General features: G+C 65.2%; 6 protein-coding genes across 7 annotated transcripts; 2 read left to right on the forward strand and 4 right to left on the reverse strand.

The window, feature by feature from the left end:
- Window positions 1–66: 66 nt before the first annotated feature.
- Window positions 67–2,725, reverse strand: MARVELD1 (MARVEL domain containing 1). The gene has a single exon (XM_074831062.1). The coding sequence runs from the start codon at window positions 2,541–2,543 to the stop codon at window positions 2,016–2,018; it is 528 nt and encodes a 175-aa protein (XP_074687163.1). The 5' UTR covers window positions 2,544–2,725; the 3' UTR covers window positions 67–2,015.
- Window positions 2,726–3,062: 337 nt separating this feature from the next.
- On the forward strand, window positions 3,063–4,030 carry AVPI1 (arginine vasopressin induced 1). The gene is made up of 2 exons (XM_074831065.1): window positions 3,063–3,769; window positions 3,849–4,030. Exons 1-2 carry the CDS (start codon window positions 3,120–3,122, stop codon window positions 3,907–3,909), a joined length of 711 nt encoding a protein of 236 aa, XP_074687166.1. The 5' UTR covers window positions 3,063–3,119; the 3' UTR covers window positions 3,910–4,030.
- A 151-nt stretch (window positions 4,031–4,181) lies between these two features.
- On the reverse strand, window positions 4,182–11,768 carry PI4K2A (phosphatidylinositol 4-kinase type 2 alpha). Its single transcript, XM_074831064.1, has 9 exons — window positions 11,355–11,768; window positions 8,516–8,716; window positions 8,125–8,256; window positions 7,887–8,040; window positions 7,212–7,273; window positions 6,660–6,759; window positions 6,264–6,397; window positions 5,921–5,980; window positions 4,182–5,786 (listed from the first exon to the last, which is right to left on the reverse strand). The coding sequence occupies exons 1-9, from the start codon at window positions 11,751–11,753 to the stop codon at window positions 5,625–5,627; spliced, it is 1,404 nt and encodes a 467-aa protein (XP_074687165.1). The 5' UTR covers window positions 11,754–11,768; the 3' UTR covers window positions 4,182–5,624.
- Window positions 11,769–12,239: 471 nt separating this feature from the next.
- MORN4 (MORN repeat containing 4) lies at window positions 12,240–16,107 on the forward strand. 2 transcript variants are annotated; one of them, XM_074831067.1, is made up of 5 exons: window positions 12,240–12,357; window positions 14,113–14,210; window positions 14,362–14,476; window positions 14,566–14,675; window positions 14,832–16,107. In XM_074831067.1, exons 2-5 carry the CDS (start codon window positions 14,144–14,146, stop codon window positions 14,978–14,980), a joined length of 441 nt encoding a protein of 146 aa, XP_074687168.1. In that variant the 5' UTR covers window positions 12,240–12,357; window positions 14,113–14,143; the 3' UTR covers window positions 14,981–16,107. The 2 variants fall into 2 exon arrangements, with proteins under 2 accessions (XP_074687168.1, XP_074687167.1); XM_074831066.1 differs by lacking the exon at window positions 12,240–12,357 and having other exon boundaries at window positions 12,447–14,210.
- A 74-nt stretch (window positions 16,108–16,181) lies between these two features.
- On the reverse strand, window positions 16,182–19,592 carry HOGA1 (4-hydroxy-2-oxoglutarate aldolase 1). The gene is made up of 7 exons (XM_074831068.1): window positions 19,324–19,592; window positions 18,089–18,217; window positions 17,885–18,012; window positions 17,633–17,767; window positions 17,366–17,462; window positions 17,063–17,196; window positions 16,182–16,605 (listed from the first exon to the last, which is right to left on the reverse strand). The coding sequence occupies exons 1-7, from the start codon at window positions 19,550–19,552 to the stop codon at window positions 16,456–16,458; spliced, it is 1,002 nt and encodes a 333-aa protein (XP_074687169.1). The 5' UTR covers window positions 19,553–19,592; the 3' UTR covers window positions 16,182–16,455.
- A 798-nt stretch (window positions 19,593–20,390) lies between these two features.
- Window positions 20,391–24,147, reverse strand: ANKRD2 (ankyrin repeat domain 2). The gene is given in 10 exon segments (XM_074831082.1): window positions 20,391–20,587; window positions 20,678–20,776; window positions 21,662–21,760; window positions 21,898–21,996; window positions 22,231–22,329; window positions 22,487–22,594; window positions 22,782–22,943; window positions 23,026–23,139; window positions 23,532–23,713; window positions 23,716–24,147. Coding segments are annotated over 10 exon segments (1,386 nt in total). The 5' UTR covers window positions 24,035–24,147; the 3' UTR covers window positions 20,391–20,482.
- Between the last annotated feature and the right edge of the window lie 144 nt (window positions 24,148–24,291).

Here is a 24,291-nt window from a genome sequence, read left to right on the forward strand (position 1 = left end):
TGTGATCTCAGCTCAGACCCCATCCCCAGCAGGTTCCAGCCCTGGCACAAAGCCCCAGACACCTGGTGAGCGCCAACGTTGCTTTATTTGGAATGTGAATCCATAGGCACCAGAGAGGGGGCTGGAGGGTGACAGAGCCGGCATGACAGGCAGGGCTGCAGAAAGCCGGGGAAAGGCACTTGTGGTGGCAGAAGCCCCGCTGGGCGTCTCAGGCAGCCTGGATCCGGGGCTGCACCAGAGCAGGTGGGGGCAGGCAGTGTCGGGGACCAGCCCTGACACAGGGTAGGGACAGCACGTCCTGCCCAGGGAAGGGGTAGATGACCCAGGGGCTGGCAGGGCCCCTGAGCACAAGTGAGGATTGGCTGGGACAGCACCTCATGATGGAAGCAGTGACCCAGCACCAACCCCGGACCCCTCCAAGCCGCAGGGGGATCACAGCTGCTGCTCTCCACCCCAAAAAAGGCACCAGGGAACCCCAGGCATCAGCCAGAGCCCATGGCCAGCTGCTGGGGATACCCATCCCACCGATCCGAGCCCACACAGAGACTGAAGCAGACCTTCCCTCGCACCGGGAGCGACAGGGAGGACCTGCCTCCAGGCAGGGCGAGTAGGGCTTGTGGCAGGGCAGCTCTGGTGTGGTGCTCCTCGAAAAATTTCCAGTCCCTGGCTGCTCGTTGCTCCAGTTGGCCCTACATGGCCTCCTCAGGGCTCGGCACCCGGCGGGCTGTGGAGGCCGATCCAGGGCTGGGCTGGCCTTGCTGACAGCATTATCTTCTCCTGTTCCCCAAGACAGGCCATGTCCCCGCAATGCCTGGCCCCAGCTCCCCCGCAGCCACAGCGCCAGCAGCAGCCCAGCACTGCCATGCTGCCGTGCTCACCCTTCCCCTCCGCTTCGCCACGGTCTCCAGGCAGCACAGGGCCCCGAGATGAAGCCAGAGAGTCCCGAGATGTGAGTTTTCTGGGATGATAAACCAGGCACTGCAGAGCCAGGCAGGGCTGCGGGCCAGTCTTCAACGCCGTGGGTGAGGCTGTGCCTGTCCTTGTCGGAGCAGTCAGGCCCTGGGGCAGGCTCTGTTCCTCTGGGTGGCTCAGAGCCACGAACCTCGCTGCCAGAGGGCAGGGGGAGACCTCAGACCTCCCCGTGCCCCGTTCCCTTCAACCTCAGGCCCCATCCTGGGGCAGTACGAACTCTGAGGCTGGAGGAATTTATCCCCCGCCCAGGGTCACAGGACCAGGCTATGACTCCGCTCACCCTTCCCCTCACCCTGCAGTGACGAGGCCTTGCTGCCCTGCACAGGCTCAGCCCCCAAACAGGACAGCGTGTCTGGGGGGCCCAGGTGAGGCCGGGTCAGGCTGTGCAGGACCTGGGTGTCTCCACACCCCCAGAGCACAGAGCAGGGAGGGGCTGAGCCCCACAGGGCTCCGGCAAGACAGCGGATGCGTTCAGGCCAGACAAGAGGAGGGGCCCGGGCTGGGGAAGCCGAGATCAGAGCCTCCGTTAGGGAATTGCGGAGGCGCCGCACAGTTGGGAACAGCAGGAGGGGGCTGCCAGCGGGTCGGGGGGGGGGTTTATGCCCACCCCATCCCACTATGTACCACTGCCCCCTGCTCAGCTCCCCCAGGCCAGTCCCCCTCCACCCCAGGGACAGGTTGGCACCCACCTGAGCATGCAGCATCTGCAAGGCCGGGGGCAGGGGAGTTGGGCAGGAGCCCTGGGTGGCTCCCAGACATTGGGGTCCCTCTTAGGGGCTCTCTGCTTGGGTCCTTCCACTTGCAATAGCCTATGTCTGTCCGGGAGCGGGAGAGGGGCCTGTGCAGCGGCTGGGTGTCCACGCTGTCTCGGCGGGATGCAAGGGACGCCGTGCTCGGGGAAGGCCTCCGTCTGCGCAGAAGTCTCTGGAGGAAGCATGGTGCAGTCAGCCGGGAGGGGATGGGGCGGCGGGGTCACTTCGGCCCGAAGCGGGGCTGCGGTCCGTCCGCAGGCGAGGAGAAGGGGAGCCAAGCGCCGCGGGGTCTCAGATGATGTCGCGCTGGTCCCGGCAGCGCCGTGACAGGCAGTAGAGCCCAGAAAAGAGGTACAGGCAGGCGGCGATGCCTCCGCAGACGGAGGCGCTCAGGTAGGCGCCATAGAGGCAGTGCTGGCTGTAGCCTGGCAGGTTGCAATAGCTTTTCCGCCCGGCCTTGTAGCCCATGATGCCGGTGGCAGCCGCGTAGAGCCCCACGCCCAGCGCCAGGTCGTGCACCAGGTTGGTGAGGAGCCAGCGGGAGCCCAGCCAGGGCACCAGCGCCCAGCGCCCCAGCAGGCTCAGCCCGAAGAGGGCCAGCGTGAGGAGCCAGACCAGGACGGCGGCGAAGAGGGCGAAGTGGGCCGCCCCCTCGTACTTGTGAGCTGCCACCGTCACCCAGAAGGCAGCGCCCAGCGCCAGCTGCCCCAGGCGCAGCAGGCCCAGCGGGCTCCGCAGGTAGGCGCGGTGGAGGCTGAGGGAGCCGCGGGCCGGCGGCCCCGGGGGCGGCGGCACTGCCGGGGGAGCCGTGCGGGCCATGGCGGGGCCCTGCCTGCTCCGGCGCGGCTCGGGCTGGACTCAGGGCCCCGGCAGCAACTTCCTCCCCCGGCCGCTGCCAAACATCTGGCGCTTAACGGTCCTCCCCGCGCGGGGCCTCTCTCCTCTGCTCCCCGCCCCGCCCCGCGGCCCGCCGCGCCTCCCGACGGCCCACCGGCCGCCCGCCGCGGATGGATGGGCGGATGGATGGATGGATGCCGGCCTGCCTGCCTGCCGCCGCCGCGCCCCTCCCGTACCGCCGCCTCCCGCGGCGGCGGGAGGCGACGGCGGGGTCGGTGGGGAACGCACCGGGACCCCGCGCGACAGCCGGCGGGGTGGGGGGGGGCGCACGTCGGGGCTCCCCTCTACGTCACACAGGATTCCCCCTCGGTGTGACGCGCGCCAGGGCTCCGCCCGCCGGCGACGCCTCACCCCCCGCCTGTTGACGTCACTCGCGCCACGTGGCCCCCTCCGAGAGGCGGTGCGGCCGCGCCCCTCGGCGCCGATTGGCCCCTGGCGGCGGGAGACGGGCGCGGATTGGCAGCGGGGCGCGGGGCGGGGCTGGGGCGCGGCGGGTGAATGAACCGGGCGCGCGGCAGCGGCGGGATCCCGGTGCGGTGGCGCGCAGCGGCCCCCCGGCGGGTCTGTGCGGGGGGGGGCTCGCCGGAGGGAAAGCGGGTCACAGCGAGGCCCAGCGCCTCGGGCACCGGCGGGGTGGGACCGGGCCTGCGTGCGCTGGCCCGAGCCGGGCACCTCCCGCGTTCCCGGGCGGCCCCGCCCGCTCCGGTTGGCCTCCTGCCCGGCGCCCCGGCCCGCCCTCTCCCTACGGCCGCGGCGCGTCCTTCCTCCGCCACCCGCCCTTCCTCACCGGGCACTCGCGCCGGATCCCGGCGGGCGGGAGCGGAGCCTGACGCCGTCTCTCCGGTGCCCGCAGCGGCCGGGACCATGGGCACGCCGGCCTCGGTGGTGAGCGACCCTCCGGGCCGGGCGACGGCCGCAGCCCGCGGCCGCAAGCGGGCCTCGGCCAACATCTTCCAGGGCGTGGGGCTGCCGGAGCTGCGGAGCCTGTTCCGGAGCGGCGGGGCCGAGCGGCCCGAGGAGCGCGCCCGCCTCGTCTGGCGGTACGCGGGCCAGCGGCGCATGGCGCGGGCCCTGCGGCGGCTCCGCCGGCGGCGGCCGGCCCAGCCCGGCGGCGGGATGGCGGCTCTGCGGCGCTTCAGCCGCCTGCGGTAGGTGCGGGCCGGGGCGCGGGGGAACCGGGGGAAGCGCGGCCGGGCCGCGCCGCTCACACAGGCCTCTTCCCCGCAGGATCGCGGAGAAGGAGCCGGAGGGCGGCCGCGGGGCCGAGACACCCTCGGGGCCCATGTAGCAGCGCGGAGCGGCCGGGCCGTGGAGGAGCGGGGCTGCTGGACGGCGGGTGCAGGGACAGCCGGGCTGAGGACACTACGTGTACTGGACAGGGTGCAGTGGTTAATAAAAGGCGGACAGCGGTGGCTGCGTGGCTCTGGCTGTGTCCTGCCAACCCCCGGCCTTCCCCCGGGGCGGCAGGACCTTGGTCCAGGCCCTTGTACTGGACCCGGCGCCAGGGGAACAGCCCCGACCTGCTGTAGGGTGCTGCAGAGACAGAGGTGAACAGCAGCACTGTTGTTCAGACGGTTGCATGGTTTAAATACATTACATACATTTCTACAGTGCATTAGAACAATACGTTTGGGATCAGTTGGAGATGCAGCTGGGCCTGGCCAGGGAGCTGGGGTCTCACTGCTGCCTACCCTGTGCTTCCACAGCCAGGGCTGGGCCCCCTCCCCGTGCAGGAGACAAGGGAGCTGCTCTCCCCTCCCAGGCTCAAGCAACAGAGCCCCAACCTGCCTTCATTTCCCCACCCCCCCACCCCCCAAAGATGGGCTAACAGGACAGTGAGACCCAACACCAGCTTCCCCCAGCAGCAGGAGAAGCCGCAGCTCAAGGCAAGCGGATGCAGGTGGCAGCCCTGGTACCATTTTATACAACACAAGCACAGGGGCTTCTGGGGAGAGAAGGGCTGGCTGCCTCACCCCCCCCCGCAGGCCTGTGGGATTGTCAGCACCAGGGCAGCCAGGAGCCCGTGCTGGCGCCCTGCCATGCTCCCATCACACCTCCCACCCATGCAGCAGAAGAGCCCCCGCAGCCCTTCCCCGGCAGCCCCCTGCCCCTCGGGGGGGCCCTAGGCACAGACAAGGCTGGCACGATGCTGGCTGCACAGCAGCCAGGGAGCTTGCTGGGAGCAGGGGCAAAAGCCAAGCAAGAGCAGCCGTGGAGACCTGGCAGGAGGGATGGACTGGGGCAGCAGAGGGAGAGAGGGCCTCTCCACCTTGGGGGGGGGGGGGGGGGGGGGAAGGGCTCCAAGCCCCTCCCAGAGCCACCTGCTCTTCACAAGGACAAGCCAGCTAGCACCTCTCTCCCCTTACTGTCTAACTGCACCCAAGCCAGCCCCATGAGTTGTCCCTCATACGTCCCCTCCTCAAGCCCCCAGCCAGAGAACAGCCGTTCATTGCGGTCCCCGCTGCGCCAGCAGGCAGCAGGAACTCCCCCTGAGGAAAGCAGCGTGCACGGGGTTGGGGCAGAGGAGGGACAGTGGAGGAGTACAGCACACCCTCAGGGAAAGGAAGGGGGGCATAACCCGCTACAGGCCTTCCCAGCCCAGCAGCCAGCATGGCAGGGAAGAAAAGGGCCAGTGGCTGGTGTAAAGGGCTGGATGGATCCCAGCCCGGGCAGCCTCCTCATCCCAGCCCCAAGCAGGAGTGCTCAGAACCGCATGCAGGCCGAGGAAGGGAGGCAGGGCAGGGTCCCAGCCGCGCCACGGCTTCCAGCGGATTCCCGCACCTCCCCCTGGGCTCTGCCCCAGGCGGGGCACCGAGCTCCAATGGAGCTGGGGAAGGACCGTGCCCAACCTGCCTGGCTCCTCCAGTTCAGCTGCAGGTTCCTCCAGCCACACCTGCTTGCTCTACCCAGAAGGTCGAGTCCCAGCCACAGGAGCCGGCGGTGGCCCGGCTCCTCTCGCAGTGCTAGTCCGAGGCGGCCAAGCCCTGCCTGCTGCTCTCACAGCTACCACCATGAGAAGAAAGGCTTCCGGCTCTGGAAGCTCTGCGTGTAGGACTCGCTGGCGGTGCGCTGGTGGGAACGTGCTGTTTCCACAATCACAGGCGGCATCTGAACCAGGTGCAGGGGGCTCTTCCCATCTTTCAGTGCCTGAGTCAGGTTCAGGATCTGTATGGCACAACAGAGCAATGCCTGAGCTGCCCCGCCAGAGCGAGAGACCATCCACCCCAGCACCCTTCCTGCCACACAGGGAGGAATAGGCTCTGCACCTCATCCATCTGCCTTACCTACACACAGCTTACCTGGCCTCTCATGACAGCAATCTGCTTGTGAAACTGTCCCCTGTCAAAGCCAGGGTCTTTCTGCAAGAGAGAGCAGAGAACAGTGGGATCCACCTGCTGCCCCATGCCACACAAGATGCCTATTCCCCAAGCAAGCCTCTCTCCTCTTGTCCCACAGGTTTCCTGCTTCTCCCCACACTGAATCTTCAGCTCCTGGCAGAGAGATAACCCTGCCATGCCTCAGCTCAGAAACAGTCAGGAGCTTGGCCACCTTTCTGGCCCCTGCAGCCTTGACAGGGATCTCCCCAACACCACCCCCATTTTTCTTCCTCCCAAGCCATCCTTACCTGCTCCCCCATCTCACCTTGAAAAGCTCATACAGATCTTCTTCCAGATCCTTGACAAAGTTGGGATCCGAGATCTTGGGAAGAATCAGGTCCTTGATCTCCTGTGAAAAGGGGATTTTGGCCTGGGGCAGCCATGCCCAGTAGAATGGATCTGTGGGAGGAAGCAGGAGACATTAGAGCTGGGGAAGGCAAAGGATGGTACCACATGTCTCTGGGTGCCAGATCACCTGTGTCTGGGACACAGGATCCAGCACCCGCTTCCTACAGCCTCTGCTGAGGCAGAGCTGCCCATGAACCCAGAAGGTTTGCAGAGGGACAGCCCTAGCCCTCTCTCCTCCAGCTCTCAAGGAAGATGCCCGAACACAGAGTTGTACGGCTGGTCAAGGTGCCCTGGCACAGCCTGAAGGACTCACATGCTCTCCAGGAGTCCGGGTGTTTCAAGGGAAAGGCCAAACCGTTGTCTATAGCAGCCAGCTTGATGATGGGCTCCTTTACCACCACCCAGTCGCTGTCCTGGAAGGAAGCAGAGCATGTCACAGGGAGGCCCCTCTCTCTCAGGGAGGCAGGAACAGTCCCTCTCCCACTCCCTGCAGCCCCACTGCCAGGATCTTTGCCCTGGCACAGAGGCACAACAGCCTCTTGCCCATAATGTGACCGCTTGCCCACAGGGAAACAAGTCTGCTTTGAATACAAGGGGGACAAAGCTGCTCACCCCCACCCCCCCTCAAGGCCTCACCCCAAGGATGCACAGGTCCAGCAACACCAGTTTCCCCCCACAGAGCCCTGTTACATCCTCAAAGTCCCACTAGGCCACAAACCACCAACACAAAAGGCAACAAAAGGCCCGGGAGACAAGATCAGGCCTCCGCATGCTCGGAAACCCAAGCCAGCTGGGAAATTCCCAGCCTGCCTGGCAGGCAGGCAGCTTGCAGGAGCAGAGGCCCCACCCGGAAAGAGACGCTCACCCGCACGCCTGCACTGTCCAGGGGACAGTCGTACTTGATGAGCCAGTTGTCATTGCCCCGATCTGCAGGGAGATAAAACCAGCTGTGTCAGTGCCAGGGCATGCCTGCCCCACGCCGGGCAGAAGATTACTCTTACTCTGACCCAGAAGCAAGACAGAGCAGTTTTAGGCCCAAACTCTACCCTAGAGCCCTCAAGCTTGCTGCACACCTGGGAAGCCTCATCAAACCCACACAACCAGCCCTGGAGACTGGAGAGGTCCGCATACCCCTGGATCGCAAGAGGAAGGTCAGCCTGCAAGTCCCAGAGTGCTACCCCAACCCCTTCTAGCCTGGCAGGAACTCAGAAGCCCAGCATGAGATGGGATATAGGGACACAGTCAGGTGCTGGATTTTCAGATGTCCCTCGATCCTTGCAGCTGGCACTTTCACCCCAGCACCGTGGTGGATCCAGATCTCCCAGAATGCAGGCCAGCAGCCAAAGCACAGCCATGGTGGTGTGCAGCCACAGCAGCTGCACTCTACCCATGGTCAGCTACCACCTGGCAGCAACTAAGTGGTAGTGAGAGGAGTTTTGGATGCTAGAAAGAGATGGCAAGCCCTTGTCCCGCTCCCCCTTCTCCAGCTGGCAGGATGTGAAGGAGCAGGCAGTGTCCCACGCCAGCCAGCCGGCTCTACCTGTGTTCCTGATGATGTAGTCCAGCACCACCAGCCGCTCGAACTGCAGCAGAAGCTGCCGGTTGGTGTTCTCCGGGAGTGGCTCGGCTTCAAACCGCCGCAGCCAGTAGTCAGCATCCTTGTAGCCTTCCACAAAAATCTGGAAGGAACCCACCTGAAGCAAGGAGAGGCTGCGTTACAGGAGGCTGCAGAGGATGGAGAAGCGGCGACAGGCAGGCGCGGAGGCTGGCAGCCCTACCTTGGGCGGCAGACCAATGCGGTTGAAGCGCTGGCCCACTTTTGGCACCTTCTCCAGTGCCAACCTCTTTCCTCGGGACTTCACCCTGTCGATAGCACTGTAGTTAAAGGTCTCGCTGGCCAGATACACCACCTGGGGGGACAGGAGCGCAGACGTCAGCAGGGGCACCTGGCAATTGTCACAGGACTGGCTGATAAAACCAAGACACTGGATTTCCCACAGCTCTGCTCAGCACAAGGATCCCCATAGCTTGAGCAGGAGCAGTCCTGGTCCAGAGCTCTCAACACAACATCTCTGAGGTCAGCAGTGCCACATGACAAGGTGCAAGCAGAGCTGTGCAGAAGCACATGAAAGCCTCCCCAGGACAAAATCCCAGCAGCTGTCCCCTCACCTTTGTGCGGGGAACAATGTTGAGTTCCAGTTTCTGGTCCACCAGGCTGGCGCCTGCCTCCGACAAGTAGCCCTGGTTGAGGACGAGGCAGTCTCTCCCAAAGCAGCATGGGCAGCACAACTTCTGCAGCCACTTGGTCCACTTGGGGTTCAGCTGCCCATACGGCTCCTCATTCTTGGGCTTGAAGACACCGATGATTTTCTGTGAGTGGGAGAGAGAAGGGCTGACTCAAGGCAGTTGGCAGAGTCAAGACACTCCCCACCCAAACCAGCCTGCAGTGCAGACACTCAGGAATGGGCCCAGAACAGCCTCTCACCGGGGCAATAACCAGCTCCTGGGACCAGGCAGACCCCACAGCTCCCAGGAGGGAGGCAGGCAGGCAGGGGCTGAGAGGGACCCTTCCCCAGACAGTGCCCGAGAGCAGGGTGCTGCCTGAAGACCTTCATACCCACCTCACGCACCTGGAAACGACCCTCCTTGTCCCAAAAGACACCAGTGATGATGCTATCCCCTGGTAAACATCCCAGTCCCATCCCAGCAACCTTTGGATGGCTGGGGAGAGCTACTGCTCACTGCTGCTCATTACACCACACAGGAGAGGGAGAGGGATAGCAATCCTTGCCCTGGCTCCAAAATCCACTGAATGGAGCTGATCCCAGAGGAAATGGGACCAGAACAGCCGAGCAGCTGGAGAACCCCTGAGGAGCCTAGGGCTCTGTGCTGGGAGGCCCAGCTAGAGACAGCAGAGAGGCTGGTTCTCTGGGTACACTGTGTGCAAGAGGCCTCAGGCAGCTCCAAACTGGCCACCAGCTGGCAACAGCAGCAGCACCCGCAGCCCCTCAATCCAGCCTCACACATATCGACCCAACCAGCAGGAACAGCAGCACAGGTACCCCACCACTGCAGAGGGCACAGAAGCTGCGCTGCCACCGAGCCAGTGCTGCCAAGCCACCCAGCTGAGACAAGGGCTGGGGCAGGAGCAAGGCCACCTGTCCCCGTGGGCCAGGCATCCCAGGGGGGCTGCACAGCAGCTCGGGGCTGGCAGCCCCTGCTCTGGGGTGACTCAGCAGCACACATGACCAGCCCTCCTCCCCATGGCTTGTGCCGGCCCTGGCCTGAGTGGGTGGCACTTCCCCAAGCCAAGCTCCTGCCACAACGTCGAAGTGGAACATGAATCCCAGCACCTCAGTGGGAAACCCCAGTGCAATTCCGGTCTGCCAGGGGACAGAAGCCAGCCCAGGGCAAGCAGAAGCAAGGTTTTGTCCACCAGGAAGAGGGAGAGGGTTTGAGGGAACAGGACCATTTTGATCAACCCCAGAACACACAGAAGAGCCACTTCCCCTGAGCAGATAGGAAGGCAATCCCCTCATTAGCCCCACGTGAAGGCACATGACTGCCAACACGTCCTTGGATATGAGCCTGAAAAAGGCTTGTCAGGGGCTCTGGCAGCACAGAGCCCTGTGCTCCGTGGAGCCAAGCCCAGCCGGGCAGTGACAGTGCGGCAGCGGAGGCCAGAAGCCTGGCAGCACAGCATCCCCTTCCAGACAGACCTGTGCCAGAAGCAGCACTGGCAGGGAAAACAGGTCTGCCTGGTGCCAGCAGTGAGGCAGAGGGAGCCAGGCCAGCCCAGAGATGCAGCCGGCAGCTGGGGTAACCACAGCCGCTGGGGCTGGAGAAGCACATTCCATGTGGACAGCTTGAACCCCAGCAGCCCAGAAGGAAGCAGACACTAGAGAAAAGTTTTTCTCCCAATGCCCTCACCTCCTGCCTGCAACAGCGGCACACTGCACTCTCTCCTGTGATAGCAGCTGGGAGGTTTTGGTGACCCTGGGTAGCAGCCGCAGAAACCAGACACACACCAAATTTGCTGACAGCAGGGCAGTCCAGGGGACCTGCCAGGTGACATGGCCAGGAGCACACGGACTTTGGCTCCTTGCACATATCCTGCCACGAGCCCTCGCCAAGCTCGGGTCTGTTACAGCCAGGCAGCCTCTGCCCTGCCACCCCCAGGCAGCTCATCCAGCCGCCCACCCCAGCAACATCACATCCCCTGTTGATGAACATGAGGGAGCAGGAAGGCGGCAGGAGGAAGTGTGTATTGCCCCACAGCCCGCCAGCTCAGCTGGGACCTGCTCACCACAGCTCCCAGGAGCCAGGCTCCACCTGGGGCAGGAAAACTAGGGCACACTAGAGCACCCAATCCCGCTTCCCAGGAACCATCCCAGCACATACACGGTGGGGGAGTCACAGGAAGCAGCAGCAGCTCAAGTAATTGGGCTGGGTGCTGCAAGTCACAAGACAATCTGCCTTGTGCTGCATACACATCCCGTCAGTGGTGTGGAGATGGCCACCACACAGCTGACCGGATCTGTAGGGGACCACCTATTTGTCAAGGACTATGCCTTGGTTGATATAACCATGCAGCCACAGAGGAGACATCTCACTCCAGTCTCACAGGCCAAAAACCAGTTCAGCTCTCAGAGTCGCAAGCCCTAGGGCTGGAGTCACTACGGTCAGGAGATGCTGATGCACAGGCCTGGGGGAGAGGGTGACCCTTCCTCTTCGGGCATGAGAGCCACAGAAGAGGCTGAAGCAGCACTTAGACACAACTGCCCCCACTCCTGCTACTGGTTCCACTGCACTTCTCCCCCGGGAAAGCCCAGGGCGGCTCCAGCCGCTCCCACCAGCTCCCCAAGGCCGGTCACCCCCGGGCCAGCACCACCAGTTCCCCGGGGCGCGCCCTCCTCCCGGCCAGCGCGGCTCAGCCCGCAGGCCTCGTGGGCCCCGGGGAGCGGCCGGCCACCCCCGGGGCGGGCACACGGGGCCGGGGCCGGCTCACCCCCTGCGGGTCCTTGACGAAGTAGCTGCCGCTGGAGCCCTGCGAGATGCGCTCGGGGAAGATGCCGCGCTCGCTGGCCAGCTCGGCCCGCCGCACCACCTCGGCGAACTCGGGGTCCTCGGGGAAGTCGTTACGCTCCCGCTGCGCCGCTGCCGCCGCCTGGGCCTGGGCCTGCGCCGCCGCCTGGGCCTGCGCTTGGGCCTGCGCCGCCGCCGGGCCCCGCGCCCCGCGCTCCAGCAGCGGCTGCCGCTCGCGGTCGCGGCCGCCGGGGGAGCCGGGAGGGGAAGGCGGCGGCGGGGGCGGGGCGGCGGGCGGGAGGGCGCGCACGGCGCCCCCCGGCAGCCCGTAGTCGGGGGCCTGCGCCCGCTCCGGCGACACCAGCGGGCTCGTCTCGTCCATCGCGCCCGCCCGGCCCCGCCGCGCCGCCCGCGCCCGCCGCTTCCGTCCGCGTCACCGCACCGCCACGCCCCATCGGCTGCTCCGCCCCCGCCGCGCCACGCCCAGACCGGGCGTCGCCGTGGGAGCCGCGCCCGCCGGGAGGGCGGTGGCGGCCGCGGTGCCGGACGAGGCGGGCCTGGAGGGCCCCCACGCCTCGCACCGCTTGGCCGGGGCGGGACGGGGTCCGCCGGCCTCACGCCCCTGCCGTGGGGGCAGGCGTCAGTGCCCCACACAAAGATGGCCGCCCGGGAGCGGCAGCGCCCCCTGCTGCTCTTCGCAAAGATGGCGTCAGAGGGGGGGCGCTGCCCCTCTGCCCACACGCCCGGTGAGGAGGACGCCCTGCCCCAGACAAAGATGGCGACTGGAGAGGGCGTGTTGCGAAGCCGGCCAATGACCAGCCGCGTTGCTAGCGGTTGCCGTGGAGACAGCCAACGGCGGGCGGGGATGGACGCTGGCGGCGTGGAGCCGCCCGGCGGGGCGGGGGGCTGGCAGGGGAGGTGGCCGTGCCACCGCCCCTCGGCGGGACCGCTGTGGGGAGCGGTGCGGGCGGCGAGCGCGGAGCCAGGTGAGCGCGGGCCGCGGGTCCCTGCGCCGCCCGGCCCGCCCGCACCGCCTGCGGGCATCGCCACGGGTGTCCCGGCGGGGCGTGCGTGCACCGCCCCTGGCTGCATGGACCCGGTGGGGCGTGCACGCATCGCCCGTGGGTGCATGGACACAGCGGGGCCTGCATGCATCAGCCGTGGGTGCATGGACACAGCGGGGCGTGGGTGCATCAGCCGTGGGTGCATGGACACGACAGGGCGCCGATCCAGTGGGGTGTGCATGAATCAGCCGTGGGTGCCATCGCCACCTCTGAGCACGCTACCCGGGTGGGGTGTGCATGTGTCCCCTGTGGGTGCGTGGCACGGGAAGGGTGTCCATGCGCTGCCCAGGGGTGTGTGGCCCAACTGGGTCATGCACCCCTTGCCCCCACGCGTGGCTCCAGCCCGTGGGTGCGTGGCCCGGGCAGGTTGTGGGCTCAGAGTGGAGGCATGCACAGCTCAAGATGTGCTGCATACACGGCCACCGCTTGCTGTGGGCGCTGTGCGTGCAGGGCTCTGGGGTGTGTGGGTGCCACTGGGGGGACATCCAGCTGCTGGGCAGGCCGGGTTGCTCACAGGCAAATGCTGCTCGTCCCCTGGTTGAAGTTGCAGGTCCAGGCACAGGCCGTGCTGGTGGAGGGAGCCCTTCCCTGCAGCTAGTGTTAACAGCCCCCAGCAGCACCCTCTCCTCCTCCTGGCACCGGTGTTCCCAGAGGTGCTGGGCAGGCTGGGGAGTCGGCGCTGAGCTCCTGGTCTCTACCATCAGCAGAGAGCAGTGTTCAGTCGCTGCTCAGCTTGGCTGGGGGCCATTTCTCCTCTGTACACAAAGCCCTTGCAAGTTCCCTGCTGATGAGCGCCTGGGCGCCGTGTCCTGGTTAGCGTGGCTCAGCACCCATCTCCCCAGGGATGCACAGTCCGGTGTGAGCGGGGAGACCTTCTTTGGAAGTGGGGAGCCCCTTCCCGTCACAGGCACTGCCTGAGCCGCACCGGGAGCTGCTGGAGAGGCAGCGCCCAGCCCACCCATGGGGCTGTCTCCATGCTGGTGCCTTCCCTGTGTGCTGGGGAAAGCTGTGCTGCGTGGCAGCGGCTTTGGGAGTGTGCAGTGCTCCGGGGGCTGCTGGCTGTCGGCAGGCAGGATTGCAAACTCTTGGAGCCAGGCCAGGGCCCTCTCCCTGCTGTCCCTCTTAGGAGGAGGGGCCACTCCATTCCTGGGGAGTGAGCCAGGTCTGCCCATCCTTGATGCTGGAGCTGCAAACCCCACAAGCTCTCTGCTCCCTCCCCTGAAGAGTCGGCACAACCCGGCAAGCATCTCCTCTCCAGAATGCCTGTTTCCTCCTGGGACTGCCCCAACAGAGCTGAGGGTGGTCCCTGCTCTGAGCCTGCCGTGGTGCGGGGCCCCTCGGGTCCTGCCAGGGAGCCATGCTGGAGGCAGCCAGCTCCTGCCGCGCTCCTCTTCCTGTTGCTCACTCACGTTTCACAGGGCTGTGACCCCCGTGGGCTCATACTGCCCTGAGCCCTGCAGTGGGGCGGGCAGCAACCCAAACCCGGCGGCTGGGGTTTCAGAGGCAAGGCAGGGTGGCCGTGCTCCTGAGGTCACCTCCTCATCTGCAGTGTACCACAGCAGAGCCATCCCTAGGGCAGACACGTGGCTCTCTGTGAGCTGAGGGGATGCGGGGACTCTGGGCGAGCCCGGCTGCTCCCCCCTCCCAGCAGCCACCCTCCGCGCCTCTCCCTGCCAGCTCTTGCACTGTGCTGCTGGAGACAGCCACCATGACCCTCACCAAAGGCTCCTTCACCTACTCCAACGGGGAGGAGTACCGTGGCGAGTGGAAGGAAGGTGAGATGGGGCGGGAGGGGTCGGTGCTGCCTGTGCTGGGGGCCAAACAGCCCCCACGTCCCTGCAGAGCACCATGCCGGGGCAGTCCCTGCCTCCTTCTGTCCAGCACTGCCTGTTCCGTCCAGCCCTGCCTGTTTCCGCCCTCGCCTAGGTCGCAGGCATGGTGTTGGGCAGCTGACGTTTGCCGACGGCACCGCCTATGTGGGGCACTTTGAGAATGGGCTCTTCCATGGCTGCGGCGTGCTCACCTTCTCCGACGGCTCCAGGTGAGCATGGCACCCCTGCGTACACCCCCCCCCCGGGTGTCCCCACTTGCTTCTGGGGAGCTGCTGCCTCAGGAACTCCCCCCATGCAGGTACGAGGGGGAGTTTGTGCAGGGCAAGTTCAACGGCGTCGGCGTCTTCACCCGCTGCGACAACATGACCTTTGAGGGCGAGTTCAAAGGCGGGCGCGTGTATGGCTTCGGTGAGTGCCTGGCAGCATGGTGCAGGCAGCCGCAGCCCCGCGCTGCTCCAGCTCAGCACAGCCCTGTCCAGCGTCTCCCGCTTTGTCCCTCCAGCCTGGTCCCTGTTGGTGCTGCTCCCTGCCACTTCACTCCCAGCCCTTCCCTCCCCTCCCCAGGTCTCCTGACCTTCCCCGACGGCTCCCACGGGGTGCCACGCAACGAGGGCTTCTTTGAGAACAACAAGCTGTTGCGGCGGGAGAAATGCCCAGCCGTCATCCAGAGGGCCCAGGGCGCCTCCAAGTCTGCCCACAACCTGACAGCATGACGGTGCCCCGCGTCCCCTCCTGCCGCAGCACGGACCCTGCTGCTGGGCACTGGCTGGCCCCGCCATCCCCAGAGCAGGGACGTGGCACTGCTGGGTGCCCCTCTGCCCTCTGTCCTCATCAAGGCCCCCCCCACTGAACCCCCGCAGCTGGGGGGGATGGGGCCCTCTGCTCTCCACCCAAGTGCCCCGGGGCAGCCATGGTGCCTTCTCTCTCTGGCTATAGCCCTGGCAGCTGCCAGAGCAGCAGGGGGACAGGGTGGCCAGGGCTCGGCCCCTCTGTCCCCCAGGAAGGCTGTGGACCACCGGGGCTGCTAGCCTGCTGCAGAGGATGGAGCAGGGGTGTAGGGGCTGTGGCTGGCCCCTGACCCCACTGCCAGGGTGCCTTGGACGGGAGCTGCTGGCTGGACCACATGTCCATAGAGGGGCAGCTCCTGGCCCCCTTCACTACCGTGGTCCCGAGGCAGGGTGGGCACCTCCGTCACCCTGTGGCCTCTGCCCTTAGCTCTGAGTGACTGGCCATCCCCTGCGTGCCCTTAGCAGGGTGACATGGTGCCCCTGAAGGACCCAGCCTGCTCTCAGGGCCAGCTGATGGGCTGTGTCCTCCTCATTCCTGTGCCAATCCAGCCCACCCACTGCCTTGGGGACATCTACAGCAGCATCCCCACTGAGGGGGACCGAGGGACGCCCAGCCTGGCCCACGTCTGCTGCACGCTGGGGGAGGGCAGGAGCAATAGCGAGCAAGGAGCAGGGTCAGCTGGAGCCTGGGATGAGGGGCATGAGCAGGGCTGCGTGGGGTGCCAGGGCTGGAGCAGGGGGCCTGGGAAGGGTGGGGGCGGGATAGGGGCGTGGCAAAGGGGCAGGCAGGGTGGGCAGGGGGCACACAGCTCCCCATCTTGCCCCCTGCACGCATTCTTCATCTCCCCCCTGCGTGCTCACCTTCACCCCCAGTGAGGTCTGGCTGGCCATGGCGCAGGGGTCCTGGCAGCCCTCACAGCCTGGTGGTGGGCTCTAGGGGCCGTGCCCTCCCTGCCGGTCTCTGCCTGCACCGGTCCCGTGCCTTGCCATGACCCTGCCTTGTGCTGCTGCCTGCACAGGCCTCAGCTGAGTAAACCACGTTGCCAAATGCCTGGGCCGTGTCCTTTTTGCTGGGACCAGGGATGGGTGGGGGGCTGCTTGCGTGGGCAGGACTGCAGACACAGAGTGGGGGCAGCAGGTTTATTCCCAGCTCACGGTGCAGGGATCCATCCCTTCCTAGGTGGGGACAGCAGGACCCTGGGGGCTGGCAGGGATGCAAGTGTGGCCAGGGGGTGCTGGGTGTCCCCTCTACCCACTCTGCTCAGGGCAGCCCTGTCCAGCAGGAAGGAGTGAGATGGGTGGCTTTCTCCTGGCCTCGTCCCACTGTCCCCACCACATCCCCAACTCCTGGGGTCCCTGGCTCCTGCCTTCGTGGTGCAGGGAGGGGTGGGGGGGACCCCTCACAACCAGCCGTTGGCACTGAAGGCGCCCCTCAGCTCCTCAACCTGCGGGGGGCTCAGTGGGGCCAGAGGTGCACGGCAGGGACCCCCGTAGTAGCCAAACCACTCCATGGCCTTCTTCAGTCCTGGGATTCCAAACCGACGGGTGACCTGCAGGAGGGAGGGTGCGGGGGCTTGCTGGTTCGTGTGGGACACAGCAGCATGCTCTGTGGGCTCCTGCACCAGCCCCATGCAGGGCTGCAAGGCTGGGCAGGCTGCGGGGTGGCTGCAGCCCCGCAGTGAATTACCTGCAGTGGAGTGGGAGGCCCAGGGAGGAGCAGCTCTTCCCCCCATTGCTGCCTATAAATAGGTGGCCTTGCCTTCAGGGGGTCAGGCAGGGACCTGCTGCCAGTGGACACACTGTTCCTGGCATGGCAGGGCTGGCATTTCCCACCCCTCTGCCTCCAGGCTCACTTGGCTCACTGGCCGGGTTCTGTCCATCCTGTCACCCCTAGACCACCACTCCACCCCCCACAGCCCCAAGGACCTCCATCCTTTGCTGCCTCCCAGTTCTGTCATGGCCTGGCACCCCCACCCTGCAGCATCCCAGAGGGTGCTGCCCACTCACCGCCGTGTTGGGCTCAATGAGCCGGTGCTGGAGGTCACGGGCCTCCTGCCAGTGGCCCTTGCGGCACAGGTGGTCCAGCTGGCACAGCGGGGCACCCAGGACATTGGCGAGGGCACAGACCCCCCCAGATGCACCTGGGGACATCAGAGCACATTGGCAGCCCGTTTGGCATGCGATGCCCAACCAGCACCTCCCAGGCATTGCTGTCTCTCACCTGCCTCCTCCCACCCAGCTGCCAGTCCCTACCAGTGCCCCCGGGGCAGCACCCCATGCTCCCAGCTGAGCAGGGGCAGTAGCACCTACCCAGGGCATAGCTCGCCATCAGGAAGCCAGCCGATCCCGCCAGCACCTGGAAATCCTCCTGCCGTGTCTTGTGGACCATCAGCCCCATGCGGGTAATCTGGAGAGAAACACGCTGTGCCCCGGGGCAGGCATCACCCCGTCTCCCCTCCATGGGGCTCATGCGGCATCCCCAGGGCCCAGGGGAGGGCTGCAAGTCCCAGCTCCCCATTCCCAGCTTGGGGCAAGGTTTGATGGCAGCCAGCCCCAGGAAAGCCTTGCCCCACTCACATCCCCACCGCTGTCCTTGATCCCGACGATGTTGGGGTGCTGAGCCAGGGTGAGGACAGCCTCCAGGGGCAGGTCCAGGCCAGTGTTGGCAGGGACGCTGTAGAGCACCACGGGAATGGGGGATGCGTCGGCAACCTACGGGCAGCCGGGCAGAACTCAGCAGCTGGGGTGGGTCAGAGATGTGTGCGATGCGCTCCCTGTCCGTGCTGCTGCCCCAGCTGGGGCTGCCAGCGGGCACCAGACATGGCTCACCTCCGTGTAGTGCTGGACCAGGGCGCCGCTGGTCATGGCCCCCCGGTAGTAGCAGGGTGTCACGACCAGTGCCACATCGGCCCCTGCCTCTGCCATGTTGACTGTCAGCTCGATGGTGGCCTGGGTGGCTGGGGAGGAGGCAGAGGGGTGAGGGATGCCCCGGGGGGGACACATGGCCCCCACGCTGCCCACACAGGCACTCACATTCGCAGCCTGAGCCAGCCAGCAGCAGGCGGTCCCTGGGCAGAGCCCGGCGCACGCAGCTCACCACCTCCAGCTGCTCACGGGGTGCCAGGTAGGGGTATTCCCCATTGGAGCCCAGCACCACCAGCCCTGAAATGCAAGCGTGGGGAAGGCAGGGCTCGGGCACAGGAGCAGGGTGCCCATGGCGCAGCCGTTCCTGCCCTCTCCACACCCCACTCTCGGGTGGGCACTAGGCACCCAGTGCAGCCTGATGCCTGCATCCAGCAGCTCTCTTGGGCCAGGAGGCTCCTGCAGGTGCCCGGCAAAGCCGTGGGCTCCTCCCCAAAGGGCACATGTGGGTATGTGCCCCCCAGATGGCAGGTGCCCACCTGCACCACAGGGAGCACCGGCGGTGCCATCCCTTACCCGAGCACCTTTGTGTTTGCACTCTGTGGACTGAACACACCGCCTGCCTGTCTCCATTCCCAGAAACCACCCCCACGCAGCACTGCTAGCTGGGCATTTATTGGTGCCTGGAGCCAGGCTGTGCTGTCCTGTCCCCGGTTGGGGCACACAAACCCTTTTCTTGGGACCCTGCCAGCACCACGGGCACAGGCAGGCCAGCTCCAGCCCACTGCTGCCAGGCTCTGCTGCAGCAGCCAGGGCTCCAGGATGCCAGGAGGGTTGGGTGTCCCCATCATCCTCTCTGCCTTCCTTGTCCCTGGGCACTCAGAAAAGGCTCTGCAGCCCACGGGGTACCCTCTCCAGTCCCCATCCCCACAGCCCTGGACTCACAACCTGGTCAGAAGAGAGGAGACCCCGGGACACATCCCTGCAAGCCCCAGCCTCTTCCTGCAGCCCCTCTCCTCCCATCCATCCATCCTGGCAATCAACAGATATGCATCCTGTGGTGCTGAATCTGTGTGAGTGTGCAGAGGGCAGGTGCAAGCCTGCAGCTACATGTGGAGAACATGTGCAAGCCTGCACATGTGTGGAGCGTGCATGCAAGCATGCACCAGAGTGTAACAGGGGTGTACAAGGACATACGTGTGTGCCCAGTCTGTGTGGGCATATGCCTTGAAAAGGGTCCTACATGGGTTACCCAAGGGGCTGCCAACCCCAGAGCAAAGTCTGGCTGGAGGCTGAGCACCCACCCTTGGGAAGCCAACAGGCTGCCTGCACACTGTTGCACAGCCCCTGTGGCAGGCAGGGTCTGGCAGGAGCCTGCACAGAGAGGGGCAGTGGGCAGCACTCACCTCGGAAGGGGACGTTGGCGTAGCGGCGCAGGTTCCCCTCCAGCTGGGCATAGTCCACCTCCTGCGTGGGTGAGAAGGGGGTGGCGAGGGGCGGGAAGATGCCCCCGAGGTCGAGTGAGTGCCCTGGTCCCACGGGGACGCTGAGCCCCCGGCGCTGCCCACGGGCTGCCTGGCACAGAGCTGCCAGGGCAGGCCGGAGGGGCCAGGCGAGGCGGGTGCTGAATGCCATGGTGGCTGGGTGCTGCTGCTGGCCGTACTGCCTGCCCTGCCGAGGGGCTGTTAATGTTTGACGGGGCACGTGAGGGACCCGCAACCTGGCTGGGCAGACGATGTGGGGGGCGGTACTGGGTGAGCTCAGAATGCTCTTCCCTGCTCCAGGATTCGGCTGCTGGAGCTCAGCACCCCTCCGGGTGAGCCCCGGCCACCCCAGCTGCGCTTTGCCTTCCGCTTGCCAGTCCTGGCAGCCATTCCTCTGCCACCTACAGAGACAGGCTGCAGGGCTGGGAAGGGACCAGGCATTGCAGGGAGTCCCCCGGGCTGTGAGCAGAGTTCCCCTGCTCTGGGTGTTGGTGTAGGGTTTCCTGTAAACAGGTGAGAAGGAGCATTTCTGGGTAGGGAGTAATGAGCACTGCACTCAGCAGAAGTCATGAGCCTGCAAAGGGGCTGCTGTGTCCCCACGGGGATGGCTCCAGTGGGGAAAGCAGGAGAAAAAGCAGCCATGGAGCGGCTGCCTGGCAGGGGTATGGCTGCTGCTTCCTGGCGCAATCCCAGCCTCCAGCACAGCATGAACCTGGATTGAGCTGCCCTTGATGTAGTTTTCCTCCCTGAGCTTGCTCAGGTGGGACTTTGAAGCACTGCAAGCAACCAGGGCATCCTGCAGCAAGGAGTCCCACCCTTGAACCACTCGTGTTCTGGCCCCATGGTGTCACCAACACCCCAGTCCCTGTGCTAGGAGGCAGGGCACATCCGTGCTGCCGGGTAACTCAGCTCCCCAGATCACCCATCTTCATCACTCCATCACCCCTGGCGCAGGCTGCCCAGCCCCACAGTCCCCTGAGGCCAAACACTGCTCTTTGCTGGCTTTTATTGACACGGACAAGTCTTGGCTGGATCCTGCTCCTTGGAACCAAGCCAGGTCCCTGGTCCCTGCCCAGTGCTGTCACGCAGGGACCTCCATCTCCCCCTGCGGCTGCTCCTTGGTCTCCAGCGCCTGGCGTGTGTCCACCTGCCACTGCTGCACCAGGTCCGTTGGGGTCTTGCCAGCCTGCAAGAGCAGGCAGAGAGGGGCTGGGGCTGGGGTGGTGTAACATGTTAGGGCAGCAAACGGCCCTGGTGCTGACCTCCCCCTGCTCACATGGTTCTTGGCCATCATGTCAGCCCCGTACAGAATCAGCATTTTGATGATCTTGTAGCGGCTGAGCCGCGTGGCGTCATGCAGCGCTGTGTCGCCTTCCTGCGAGAGACACAGCCAGAATGGAGATCATGGTCCAGCCCCGGGGACAGGGACCCCTTGCCTGTCCCCAGCACTGCTCCCTGGCTCCCCGCATACACACCTCCCCATGAGGACAAGGGGAACGGTGCCCCCCTGTCATGATTTCAGCTGGGATAGAGTTAATTTTCTTCCTAGTAGCTGGTACACTGCTGTGTTTTGGATTTAGGGCAAGAATAATGTGGATAACACACTGATGTTTTAATTGTTCCTAAGTAGTGCTTACCCTAAGTTAAGGATTTTTCCCATGCTCTGCCAGTGAGCAGGAGCACAAGAAGCTGGGAGGGAGCATAGCCAGGACAGCTGACCCAAACGAGCCGAAGGAATATTCCATACCGTAGAACGTCATGCTCAGTATATAAACTGGGGGAAGTTGGCCAGGAGGGGTGATCTTTGCTCGGGGACTGTCTGGGCATCGGTCACTATGTAGTGAGCAATTGCATCGTGCATCTCTTGTCTTTTCTTGGATTTTGTTTCTCTCTCTCTTCTTGCTATACTAATTTTCATTACAATTATTACTACTATTATTATTACTCTCATCATATTTTATTTTAGTCATTAAACTGTTCTTGTATCAACCCATGAATTTAACTTGTTTTTTCCGATTGTCCTCCCCATCCCACTGTGGAGAGGGGAGTGAGCAAGTGGCTGTGTGGTGCTTAGTTGCTGGCTGGGGTTAAACCACAATGCTGTCCCAGCTCTGGCTGCAGCTGCCAGCACCTGAGGCAGGGATGCGAGTGTGTCTGGTCATGCCCTGCTGCAGGTGCTGGGAGCCCCTGGAGGGGTCAGCCAAGGGAGGAGAGATCAGTGTTACCCACCCAGTGCTGACTGCGCGACCACAGCGCTCACCCTGTCCGGGGAGTTGATGTCCACCCCGCAGTGGATGAGGTGCTCCACGATGTCAAGGTGTCCAGTCCGGGCGGCCACGTGGAGGGGGGTGCTGAGCAGCTTGAGGGGGGAGGAGATGGACACCAGAGGGGATCAGCACCCACCCCTGCTAGCCTAGCACAGGGCCAGTCCTGGTCCCCCAGGGCACGCCCATGCCCCTGGCCCAGCTCCATGCCCTCCAACTCTGCCCTGCATACCTTGTCCTTCAGGTTGAGGTCTGCCCCATGGTCCTGCAGCAGTTTGACAGCATCCAGGTGCCCACCCCGGCAGGCCCAGTGCACAGCGGTGCAGTCCAGCTGAGCGCACAGAGCCACGTCATGGCGATGGCAGGGGACACCCCACCCCGTGTCTGTCCCCTGCCCCAGCTGGTCCCCGTGCCTGGGCTGAGCCAGCAGAGCCCTGCCTGCGGCCACCTCGGCAGTGGGGACAGCACTGCCCTGCTGCGGGGACTCCAACCCTGCTGTTGCTCCAGCTGCACCATGCCCGGAGGCTCAGACCAGCACAGAGTCGGGGGCAGGATCTGGCCTCACCCGGTCCCTGAAGTTGACAGTGGCCCCACTGTCCAGCAGCTTCTGCAGGATGTCCGTGTGTCCTTCCAGCGAGGAGCGGTGCAGAGCTGTGCGGTGGAACTGGGGGGACAAGGCACCACGTTGGCAGATGGATTCATCCCCAGCCCAGCTGTACACCCAGCCCTGTCCCGGTGGTCCCAGCCTCTGCCAGCAGGCATGGCGGGGCATGGTGGCAGGGCACAGGTGGGGGGCAGCCAGCAGCCTTTGGGGACACTACCTCGTCACACGTGTCGGGGGAGCCACCATCTGCCAGAAACTTCTCGATGACACGCATCTTGCCCTGGACGGCAGCTCGCAGGAAGGTCTCCGGCTCCACAGGACCCTCCTGGTGGCAGGATGGGCTCAGGGCTGGAGCATCACAGGGACACGGGAAAGGGGACAACACGGGGCCCCCCCTGCCCTGCTTCCCTGGGGAGGTCCTCGGCTGGCAAGGTGACTTGGGGTCTGGCCCATGGGAGCTCTAGCCCCTGTCCCAGCAGCCCCCTCCCGCACCCTGGGACCCCCTGACATACAATCTCCAGGGGCTCAGGCGGTGGGGGGGGCTCAGGGGTGGCTGCCCGCTCCTCCCGGCGCTGCCGGCGCTGCTTGCGGAGCTCGATGAGGCGCTGGATGCTCCCCACGTCTATGATCTCTCGCCGCAGGTCCACTGAGCTCTTCCGCACCCGCTCCTGGCCCTTGGGGGGGACATGCAAAGCCCTATTTACCTCCTCTATGCCCAGCTGCCCCCCACGCCCCCTGCTCCCTGTTGTCCCTCACCTTGATGGCCTCAAGGCCCCAGTTCCTGGGGCCACGGCGTTTCTCCTCCTCCAGGTCAGGTGTGCTCATCCGCTCCACAGCTGGTGGCTCCCGTGTGCCATCTTCTTTGAGTCGCTGCATGGGTACAGGGGGGCTGCATGGTCCTGGCTGGGCACGGAGCAACCCCACCACCTCTGTCCCCAGTCCGCCAGTGGAGGTGGCTCTGGGCACAGCTCACAGCTTGCTGCTGAGGTCTACAGGACACCCAAGCAGCCCTTGGTCTTATGCTTGCCCACCTGCCCTACTTGGCAAGCTGAGCACCTGCCTGTTGCTCGGCTCTGCCCCATGGGCAAGAGCTCCTGGTTTGGGAACCCGATGCCCCTGTGAGCCCTTGGCCACCTCGCTGCTTTCCCCGGGATGGCAGGGTCAGTGCCAGCCTTCTCACATCTGAGTCCTTAAAGATGGACACAGCGCAAAGCGGGTCCCTGCTGCAGCCCAGGCAGGTGCCCCCTACCCTGTGGACCCACCTTCTCCTCCTCCTCCTCCTCTGCCAGCTTCTGCTCAATGAGATCCTTGGCCCGTTGCACATCCAGCTCCATGTCTGCCCGCAGTGCACAGTCCTGTGCAGGATGCAGCCTCTCCTCCTTGCCCGGCCCTGGCTCCTGGTGCTGCCGGCGGCTCTGCTGGCCGCAGGGCTTTATGCTGCCGGCCCCTCCGTCCCGCAGCCCAAGGGCACCGTCAGCTGTGGCTGCTCCACATGACTGGGGCAGCTTTGCCATGAGCTCACCCTCCTGCTTTCTGGTGGCCCTGGCTCACCTCCCCAGCACTGCACCCTCTTAAAGAGACCCACTGCCCCCCTCAAGGGCTGCCCAGGACCCCCGTGCTGGGTGCAGGGAGCTGGGTGCGCACAGCCCATGGCGGCCGGTCCAGAGAGGCTCGATGGAGCCGGAAAATGGTCTGGCGTTGCCCCATCAGTCCTGTACCTGTGCCACCCACCCTGGGCAGACAGAATGCTCCCTGTGGCTCCCATCACCCCATCCCCATGCAACCAGATGCTGCACCACCCACCAACATCACCCAAGGCTCCCTGGCACCTGGCGAGGGGTGTTGCTGCCCACTCCAAAAGGAGGTGATGCCCCCCCCCCCCCCCCAAACCTCTCAACCAGTAGCAGGCAACACATGATGCTGAGAACCACAGCCCCTCTGCGCCCCTTTGGAGGATGACCTCAGGTGTGGAGCATCCCAAGCAGTTCTGCCAGGATCCCAGTGGCTGCCTCGCCTCCCCTG

The sequence above is a fragment of the Strix aluco genome, chromosome 7 (assembly GCF_031877795.1).
Source record: "Strix aluco isolate bStrAlu1 chromosome 7, bStrAlu1.hap1, whole genome shotgun sequence".
Taxonomy (NCBI): domain Eukaryota; kingdom Metazoa; phylum Chordata; class Aves; order Strigiformes; family Strigidae; genus Strix; species Strix aluco.